The sequence below is a fragment of the Hypanus sabinus genome, chromosome 26 (genome assembly GCF_030144855.1).
Source record: "Hypanus sabinus isolate sHypSab1 chromosome 26, sHypSab1.hap1, whole genome shotgun sequence".
NCBI lineage: Eukaryota > Metazoa > Chordata > Chondrichthyes > Myliobatiformes > Dasyatidae > Hypanus > Hypanus sabinus.
This window is the reverse complement of record NC_082731.1, coordinates 30,484,448-30,494,915: the sequence shown is the minus strand read 5'-3', so window position 1 is coordinate 30,494,915 and position 10,468 is coordinate 30,484,448. Positions and strand designations below refer to the sequence as shown.

Below are 10,468 nucleotides of genomic sequence, written 5' to 3'. Positions count from 1 at the left end.
ATTCTTAGTCCCATTTCCCCCGCTCCATCCCATCATTTATTAATCCCTTCAACCCCTCCCATTCCCCTGACCCATTCTTCCCCACTTCCCCTCCAAAATTTCTCACTCTTTCCCTCCTCCATCCCTCTCACTGATGCTTGTTTGGTGGAGCAGACTCAATGGGCCAAATGGCCTAATTCTACTCCAATATCTTATGGTCACTCATTGCCTCATCCCCATTCCACTTTGCCCCCACTCTCTCACTAACACCCCCTCCAGCTCCCTCCCCAGCCCAGCCTCTGTGCATCGAGATCCCGCTCTCCTTCTTGGACGCAGCTTGCCCCAGCTCTTCCCGAGATCCTTGTGATCAGATCCTGGGCTCATCCTCTTCCTGGCTCCATCCTCCCTCCCTCCCTCACAGAAGGATCTGGACCCCGGCTCACTAGCAGAGAGCAGAATCCGGGGTGAATTCCACGGCGGAGGTTCGAAAACTTCCTCCCACCCCCACCCCTCGCAACCAGAGAGACAAATGGACCATTCACACCAGGAATGGGTGGCAAGCTCTGAGTTTATTGAAACCACAGATACAGAATCAGTCGGAGGCAGCAGATCCTGAGGGAGAGAGACCGAAGTCAAGGATGGACTCCTGTAATTGTCCCGTTACCGACTCACACTCCCCCACCCAGCACAGCCAGGAGCCTTTCCCTCCCCTGCGTCCCTCCCCTCACTCCCTCCTCCCCGGCGCCCCCTTGCTGTGAGGTCGTTTATCTCTTCGAGCTGTGGGGCACTTTGCCGCATCCCTGGCCTCCCAGCGATGGGGTGGAATCAAGGGGAGCTGCCCTCGCACTGTGCAGTCCTCAACACCTGCATGGACTGTCCCTGAGTCCAAGGCCGGTGGATTTCTGGGTGTCCTGGGATCAGTACAGGCAAATGGAGCCCAGTGAAGAGGTAATATAGAATGGAAGATAGTCCAAGGGCGGTGGCCTCCTCCTGAGACCCCTCAGTTTCCTGATTGCTGATCGATCCTTCCACCCAGTTCATCTCAGTGCGCAGTCCACCAATTGGCCCAGCTGTCCGGCCGCCTCAGTATCCTGGCCACCCATTGGCCTAAATGTATTTGGCATCGGGACACTGGCTGAGTGATCAGCTGGCACTTCCTTGCGTGGGATTCAGCATCGCTTTTATTGATTGGTCCCTGTCCCAGAACAGATCGTGGTAATACAGTGGCCCTTGACCAAGCTCTAATGTGCCTCAGTATGATTGTCACTGATTGGCTTGCTACTTCTAATGCACCATAGTAAAAGGTCTGGCAGTTGGCTGGTCATTAAGCGCCTTAGTAACATGTTTGCAATTGGCCCGTTTCCTCTACCCCATTCCCCCATCCTGCCTCTCCATATCATGACTTGTGATTGGCCCTCTTCTCCTTCCCTTACACTGACACAGCCCCACCCCTCTGTTGCATCTTGGCCACCCTGAGGGAAACATGGGAAAGTTGGGCAGGGGCAGTGAGGTGACATCCCATCCTTGAAGGGGGGGAAGGGGAAACGGATTCTCGGGGACCAGACTAGGCTCTCGCCCTATGGGGCTCTCAGGGAGCTGCTGTGTGATCCATTTGGGAGGTCTTGGATCCTCTTAGAAAGTTGAAGTCCCCCAGCTGGAAGGTTAAGAGCCCAGTTGGAGAGTTGAGGACCAAACCGGGAGGTTAAGAACCAATTGGAGAGTTGGATGTCCAATTGGATGGTTGGGGGGGGTTCAATTGGTAGGTTAAAATTCCATTTGGAGGGCTGGAGTCCAATTGGAAATTCAAAGTATTCAATTGGAGGGTTAGGGTGTCTAACTGGAGGGTGAGGGGTCAAATTGGAGGGTTGGGGTGTCCAGTTGGAGCGTTGTGATCCAATTTGTGGGTTCAGTTGGAATATGAAGGACCCTCTGAATGGTTAAAGTCCCAACCAGAAGGTTGAGGAACCATTTGCAAGGTTAAAGACCCAGAGGAGAGTCAGGGGCCCAGTTGGAGGGTTGGTGTTGGGCCAAGGAGCCAATTGGAAAGCCCAGAATTCCCATGGTGATGTAGGTTCCCTCTGAGCCCCCCACACCCATCCGTTTTCCCTGGGCGTGCCAGCTCCCCCCCTCCCTATTGGCCCCATCCCGTGGATGAGGGGGCAGGGTTTGGAAGCCCCTCAGTAGTCGTACTCGCAAATGTAGTACATTCTCCTCTGACAGTCCTTGTCCCACCACTTGCCGTCGTCAGTGGAGAGAGCCACGCAGTTCTCCCGCCGCCCACCATTGGGCTGACCCAGCCGGTGGTCCCGATACCAGGGGTCCCACAGCCCGGCCGGCTGCCCGTCCCGGTATTGAAAGACCCCCTCGCTCCGCTCATCGGTGGCCCCAATCCAGGCCGGCCAGTTGCCGGGGGCGAAGAACAGGCGGGTGTAGGCGGCCAGGGCCTCGTTCTCGGCCCGGTCGTGCGGCGAGGCCAGGCGTCCCCCGCTGGAACCACACCGGGCCAAGCTCTCCTCGAATGTCTGGAAGGATCTGAAGCCCAGGAAGCACTTGGCGTTGTGGCGGACACCCCGGGAACATCCTGTGGGGGCAGGGCGGGGAGAGAGAGACAGATGGAGGCATCAAGGTCCAAATTTCAAAGTAAGTTTATTCTCAAAGTACATATATGTCACCTTATACAACCCCGAGGCTCATTTCCTCCGGGCTTACTCAATAAATCCAAGAAAGATTACACCCAACAGTGAATGAAGAACTGACATGCAAAGGCCAATGAACTCTGCAAATATTTTGTTGAGAAATTTACTAATAATAAGCAATAAATATTGAGAACATGGAAATGAATCCATAGGTTGCGGGAGCATTTCAGTGATGGGACAAGTGAAGTTATCCCCTGTGGTTAGAGAGCCTGGTGGTTGAGGGGTAATAACTGTCCCTGAATCTGGTCGAGCGACCTCTGAGGCTCCTGTACTTTCTACTTGATGGCAGCAGTGAGAAGAGAGCACGAGTGAATAATGCTTTTCTGCGGCAGTGCTCGAGTCAGACTGAAATGGAGGGCAGTTGGAGAGAAATAGGTCAGGAGAGAGAGAGATGAAATTGGACAGAGAGAGAGAGGGGGGCTCATTGCAATGGAGAGTCAGATAGAGAGGGAGAAGATCAGATGGAGAGTCAGATAGAGAGAGTGAAAGAAAGAGAGAGAAGATCAGACGGAGAAAGAATGAGCAAGAAATGGGTAGGATGGAGCAAGTGAATCTGATCAGATAGACAGGTGGGGCCAGCAGTGAGAGGGAGAGAGAAGTGGGTCAGACAGAGTGAGAGGGAGGTGGGATCAGAATAAAATAGAGACCGGATCAGATGAAGAATAGACTGAAACAGTTGTTGAGGTCAGTGGAGAGAGAGGGGGAGATGTTGAGGTCAGTGGAGAGAGAGGGGGAGATGTTGAGGTCAGTGGAGATTGGGGGAGATGAGGTCAGTGGAGAGAGGGGGAGATGTTGAGGTCAGTGGAGAGAGGGGGAGATGTTGAGGTCAGTGGAGAGAGGGGGAGATGTTGAGGTCAGTGGAGAGAGAGGGGGAGATGTTGAGGTCAGTGAAGATTGGGGGAGATGAGGTCAGTGGAGAGAGAGGAAGATGGGATCAGACAGAGAGAGAGACTGGATTAGACTGAGGGAGTGGAATGGGTCAGAGAGAGACATGAACAGAGAGAGGGATTCAGATGGAGAGAGAGAGAAAGAGGATTAGACTGAGGGAGTGGAATGGGTCAGAGAGAGAGACGAACAGAGAGAGGGAATCAGATGGAGAGAGAAAGATTAGACTGAGGGAGTGGAATGGGTCAGGGAGCGAGAGAGACATGAACAGAGAGAGGGAATCATGGAGAGAGAGAGAGAGAGAGGAGTGGAATGGGTCAGAGAGAGAGATGAGCAGAGAGAGGGAATCAGATGGAGAGAGAGACTGAATTAGATGAAGGAGTGGAATGGGTCAGAGAGAGAGACACAAGCAGAGAGAGGGAATCATGGAGAGAAAGAGGATTAGACTGAGGGAGTGGAATGGGTCAGAGAGAGACACAAGCAGAGAGAAGGAATCAGATGGAGAGAGAAAGAGGATTAGACTGAAGGAGTGGAATGGGTCAGAGAGAGAGACAAACAGAGAGAGGGAATCAGATGGAGAAAGAGGATTAGACTGAGGGAGTGGAATGGGTCAGAGAGAGACATGAGCAGAGAGAGGGAATCAGATGGAGAGAGAGACTGGATTAGATGAAGGAGTGGAATGGGTCAGAGAGAGACACAAGCAGAGAGGGAATCAGATGGAGAGAGAAAGAGGATTAGACTGAAGGAGTGGAATGGGTCAGAGAGAGAGACACAAGCAGAGAGAGGGAATCGGAGAGAGAGACTGGATTAGATGAAGGAGTGGAATGGGTCAGAGAGAGACACAAGCAGAGAGGGAATCAGATGGAGAGAGAAAGAGGATTAGACTGAAGGAGTGGAATGGGTCAGAGAGAGACACACACAAGCAGAGAGAGGGAATCAGATGGAGAGAGAGGATTAGATGAGGGAGTGAGGTGAGTCAGAGACAGAATTAGAGAGAGATGAGGTCAGATGAGAGAGGGAGGCAGAATCAGATGGTGAGAGAGAGGGATGAGATCAGAGGGAGAAAGGAACAGGAGAGGGGCCAGGCAGACAGAGATGGAGATGAGGGTCTGAGTGAGAGGGAATTAAATAGGGAGTGAGATGAGTGGAGCAGAGAGAGAGTGTCAGATGGAGAGAGGGAAATAGTGACGGGGTGAGACGATCAGAGCAAGGGGGACATGGGGGTCAGGTGGAGAAAAGGATCGGATTAGATGGAGGGAGTGAGAAAGTTCATACAGAGGGTGAGAGAGGGAGGTCAGATGGGAGAGAGGGAAAAGGAGATGAGGGTCAGATGGGGAGAGATAGAGGGAGAAGCAGCTCAGATGGAGAGAGACGGGGTAAGACAGGAGACGGGGTCAGATAGGAAAGGGAAGAGGAGAGGGGTCAGATGGACAGAGGTAGAGGGAGATGTGGGTCATATGGAGAGAGAGAGTAAGACAAGGTCAGATGGGAGAGAAGAAGAGGGGATCAGGCAAACTGAGATAGAGGGAGATGAGGTCAGATGGAGGGAGTGGGAGACGGGTCAGATGGAGAAAGGGAGATGAGGGTCAGTGGGAGATGGGTCAGATGGAGAAAGGGAGATGAGGGTCAGTGGGAGATGGGTCAGATGGAGAAAGGGAGATGAGGGTCAGTGGGAGATGGGTCAGATGGAGGGAGAGGGAGACGGGTCAGATGGAGAAAGGGAGATGAGGGTCAGTGGGAGATGGGTCAGATGGAGGGAGAGGGAGACGGGTCAGATGGAGAAAGGGAGATGAGGGTCAGTGGGAGATGGGTCAGATGGAGAAAGGGAGATGAGGGTCACTGGGAGATGGGTCAGATGGAGAAAGGGAGATGAGGGTCAGTGGGAGATGGGTCAGATGGAGAAAGGGAGATGAGGGTCAGTGGGAGATGGGTCAGATGGAGAAAGGGAGATGAGGGTCAGTGGGAGATGGGTCAGATGGAGAAAGGGAGATGAGGGTCAGTGGGAGATGGGTCAGATGGAGAAAGGGAGATGAGGGTCAGTGGGAGATGGGTCAGATGGAGAAAGGGAGATGAGGGTCAGTGGGAGATGGGTCAGATGGAGAAAGGGAGATGAGGGTCAGTGGGAGATGGGTCAGGAGAGGGAGACGGGTCAGATGGAGAAAGGGAGATGAGGGTCAGTGGGAGATGGGTCAGATGGAGGGAGAGGGAGACGGGTCAGATGGAGAAAGGGAGATGAGGGTCAGTGGGAGATGGGTCAGATGGAGAAAGGGAGATGAGGGTCAGTGGGAGATGGGTCAGATGGAGGGAGAGGGAGATGGGTCAGATGGAGAAAGGGAGATGAGGGTCAGTGGGAGATTGGTCAGATGGAGAAAGGGAGATGAGGGTCAGTGGGAGATGGGTCAGATGGAGGGAGAGGGAGACGGGTCAGATGGAGAAAGGGAGATGAGGGTCAGTGGGAGACGGGTCAGATGGAGAAAGGGAGATGAGGGTCAGTGGGAGATGGGTCAGATGGAGAAAGGGAGATGAGGGTCAGTGGGAGACGGGTCAGATGGAGAAAGGGAGATGAGGGTCAGTGGGAGACGGGTCAGATGGAGAAAGGGAGATGAGGGTCAGTGGGAGATGGGTCAGATGGAGAAAGGGAGATGAGGGTCAGTGGGAGATGGGTCAGATGGAGAAAGGGAGATGAGGGTCAGTGGGAGATGGGTCAGATGGAGAAAGGGAGATGAGGGTCAGTGGGAGACGGGTCAGATGGAGAAAGGGAGATGTGTCAGATAGGGGGTGGGGAGAGACGTCTATGGTTGAAACAGGAGATGGTCGGATGGCCCTGGACCGTCTCTCTGGCCTCCTGTTCACTCACCCTTCAGCTCCCCGATGCCCTTGCGGTTGGTGTACGTCGAGTCTGAGATGTTACTGATGGCATCCTGAAACTCAGCCAGCGTGGCATCCAGACGCTGAAACCGACTGGTGTGGCTAGACAGGGTGGCCTCCACGGTGTCTAGACGGAGGGCCAGACGCTGGACTATAGCCAGTTCCTGGGTCACCTGCAGCTCTGCACAGGGGGAAGGAAGCATTAACCGCTGTATGAGATGGGGGTCACCAACGCAACGAGGGACCTGGGGAAGTTACCTCCCTACACCCCCCTCTTCCTCCCCTTCTCTCTGCCCCCTCTCCTCCCCCTTGCACCCAAACCCCTCTCTTCCCCCACCGCCTCTCCTCCACCTCTCTCCTCAACCCCTCTCTTCTCTCTGCTCTTCCCCTCCTCTCCCTCCCCTCACCCCTCCCCTTCTCTTTCCCCCTCCACACTCCCCTGCCTCGCCCTCCCACCCTCCCTTCCTCTCCTTCCCACACACCTATCTCATTCAGTGCCGTCTCCACCTGCTGCCTCAGCCTGGCCGGCTCATCTGGTTGTCTGGTCAGGGCGACTGGGACGGCTGGCAGTCCAGCCGGGCTTTCCAGGGCGTCGGACCGCTTGGCTAGCGGTGGAGCGGCATCCACGTGTTTGGCTAGCGAGACGGAGGCCAGCGGCTGTCTGGCGAGGAGCCCGGCAGCGTCTGGCTGTCTCGCCGCCGGCAGGAGTCGCGACAGATGTCCAGCCGTCGCTGCTGGGGCTTTCGATTCACCGTCTGTGAGAGCGGAGATCTCTGCTTGGCCGGCTGGGGATGGTGCGGCTCTTGATTCGCTGGTTGCTGGCATGGAGACCGCCAACTGGCCAGCCAGTGGGGCAGTTTTTGATTCGCCAGTGCCAGGTGCAGGAACCTCTGATTGGTCAACTGTAGGTGCCGAAATCTCTGGTTTGCTGGGTGCTGCTGCAGTGATCCTTGATTGGACAGCTGGCGGGGCAGCATCCTCTGATTTGCTGGCTGCAGGCATGGAGGCCATTGGGTGGCTAAAGGCAGCTGCACTGACCTCTGGTTCTCTGGCCGCTGGTGCCCCAACCTCTGATTTGCTGACTCTGGGCGTAGAGACCACTGGTTGGCTGATCGCAGGCACAGCGGGACTCGAGATCCCTGATCGGACAGCGGCAGGAGCGGCGACTTCTGATTGGACGCCATTGGGAATGGAGACCTCTGAATGGACTGCAGCAGGAGCGGAGACCTCTGGTTGGACGCCGGTGGGAGCGGAGACCCCTGATTGGGCAGCAGCAGGTACGGCGATGTCTGGTTGGACGGCGACGGCTACTGAGATCTCTGGTGGGTTAACGGCAAAGGTGGACGGCCCCGGTTGGCTGGCAGCAGGTGCGGAGGCTTCTGATTGGCCGACAGGTGGCGATGGCTCCTCCGGTTGAGCAGCCGGGGTCTCGGCAGGCTCACTTTCACCGGGGGAAGGCTGGGTACTGTTGCCCTTCTCCTCCTGTCCCCCCTCGGCCTCTTGTGCCCCCTCGGCCTCCTGCTCGCCAGCCTCGCCCTCTTCTGCCCCCTCGCCCGCCTGCTCGCCGCCTTCGCCCCCCTCCTCCTCCTCCTCCTCCTCCTCCTCCTCCTCCTCCTCGGACTCCTCGGACTCCTCTTCCTCGTCGGAGTCCTGGCGTCGGACGGGCCCGGAGAGGGCGGCCGACACCAACAGGGCCAAGAGCAGCAGCCGCTTGTCGATCTTCATCCCTGTGACTGCTGCCGGCTCTGTCTGTGCCACTCTGATATATCTGCTGTCCCCGCCCCCCGACCCCAACCCTTCCAAAGAAAATAATCAGGCCAAGGAGGGAGGGAGCGAGGAAAGAGCAAACACACACAAACATGCACACAGGCGGGCAAACATTCCAGGCAATAACATTGCCTTCCTCCTTCCCCCCACCCCCACCCCCCAGCCCTGACTCAGATCCGGAGGAAAAATATTTGGGTCCTGGGATATCTACATCCCCCCTACCACCACTGGGTGGACAGAATACAGGGTAGACAGTTCGGCCCACCCAGGCTGCTGACCTTGATTCGGGGGGTGGGAGGTCTCAGGCTCTCCTTCCCATCTCTGCTCTCTCTTTCAGTCCTCTCTGTCTTTCCCCTCTTTTCCCCCACCCCTAGCTTCCTTCCTGTTGTCTCTCTCTACGTTTTTACCAGTTCATTCACCTCTCGCTGTGTTGCTGCCTTTTTCAGTCTTGTTAGTCTGTCCCTCTCTCTGTCACAGTAACTCAGTCCCTCTCTCTCTCTCTCTCTCTCTCTCTCTCCCCTTCTCTCACTGTCTTTATCTCTCTCATCTTTCCTCTCTTTAATCCACTTGCCCCCCTCTTTTCTTCCCTCACTCTTTAATCCACTCTCTCCCTCTCTCACTCCTACCCTTCTGTGTTTAATCCACTTTCTCTCTCCCCCACACTGTCTGTAATCCACTCTTACTCTTTCTCACTCCTTCTCACTCACACACATACTTTCCATCCCTCTCTTTCTCCATCACTCTACCCCTCTCCCTCGCTCTCTCTCCTACCCCCACTCTCTCACTCCTCACTCGTTTCCCTCATCCCTCCCACTGTCAGGGAACAACACCACCGCCCACAGGTTGCCCGCATCCCTTCCTTCACCAGTCCCAAGTGTCAGCCCCAGAACCTCTTCACCCCTCAGCAGCGGTGTGGGATCCTCCACCCTTACATGGTGAGGAGTTTGAGGGGATCCCCGCAATCCCACCACAAACCCCGCTACCCTCTCGAGTGGAGGATAGGCAAGCGCAGTGACACCCACGTCCCGGGAGGGAATGGGGACGGCTCTGCAGGAATGAGGCCATGAGAGGGGGGAGAAAGAGATGGGGGTCAGAGAGAGGAGGGGAAGGGGAAGAGAGACGAGGACAGAGATGGAGGGGTTGCAAGCAAGGAGGGAGGGCATGAAGGTGGTGAAGCAAGGGGAGGAGGGGGCTGAGAGGGGCAAGAGATGGAGTGAGGGGGAGACAGATGGGGAGAGTGTGGGAGAGGACAGAGACGGGGAGAGTGTGGGAGAGGACAGAGACGGGTAGAGTGTAGGAGAGGACAGAGATGGGGAGACAGAGATGGGGAGAGGACAGAGACGGAGAGAGTGTGGGAGAGGACAGAGACGGGGAGAGTGTGGGAGAGGACAGAGACAGGGAGAGTGTGGGAGAGGACAGAGACAGGGAGACAGAGATGGGGAGAGGACAGAGACGGAGAGAGTGTGGGAGAGGACAGAGACAGGGAGAGTGTGGGAGAGGACAGAGACGGGGAGAGTGTGGGAGAGGGCAGGGGGAGACAGAGATGGGGAGAGTGTGGGAGAGGACAGAGACGGGGAGAGTGTGGGAGAGGACAGAGATGGGGAGACAGAGATGGGGAGAGGACAGAGACGGAGAGAGTGTGGGAGAGGACAGAGACGGGGAGAGTGTGGGAGAGGACAGAGACGGGGAGAGTGTGGGAGAGGGCAGGGGGAGACAGAGATGGGGAGAGTGTGGGAGAGGACAGAGACGGGGAGAGTGTGGGAGAGGACAGAGACGGGGAGAGTGTGGGAGAGGACAGAGACGGGGAGACAGAGATGGGGAGAGGACAGAGACAGGGAGAGTGTGGGAGAGGACAGAGACGGGTAGAGTGTGGGAGAGGACAGAGAGACGGGGAGAGTGTAGGAGAGGACAGAGATGGGGAGACAGAGATGGGGAGAGGACAGAGACGCAGAGAGTGTGGGAGAGGACAGAGACGGGGAGAGTGTGGGAGAGGACAGAGACGGGGAGACAGAGATGGGGAGAGTGTGGGAGAGGACAGAGATGGGGAGACAGAGACGGGGAGAGTGTTGGAGAGGACAGAGATGGGGAGACAGAGACGGGGAGAGTGTGGGAGAGGACAGAGATGGGGAGACAGAGACGGGGAGTGTGTGGGAGAGGACAGAGAGACGGGGAGAGTGTAGGAGAGAACAGAGACGAGGAGACAGAGATGGGGAGAGGACAGAGACAGGGAGAGTGTGGGAGAGGACAGAGACGGGGAGACAGAGATGGGGAGG

The 10,468-nt window shown here is 56.2% G+C and overlaps 1 protein-coding gene across 1 annotated transcript; it reads right to left on the bottom strand.

The window, feature by feature from the left end:
• Positions 1–510: 510 nt before the first annotated feature.
• On the bottom strand, positions 511–8,208 carry LOC132381383 (neurofilament heavy polypeptide-like). The gene is made up of 3 exons (XM_059950749.1): positions 6,911–8,208; positions 6,418–6,609; positions 511–2,560 (listed from the first exon to the last, which is right to left on the bottom strand). The coding sequence occupies exons 1-3, from the start codon at positions 8,151–8,153 to the stop codon at positions 2,157–2,159; spliced, it is 1,839 nt and encodes a 612-aa protein (XP_059806732.1). The 5' UTR covers positions 8,154–8,208; the 3' UTR covers positions 511–2,156.
• Positions 8,209–10,468: the final 2,260 nt, after the last annotated feature.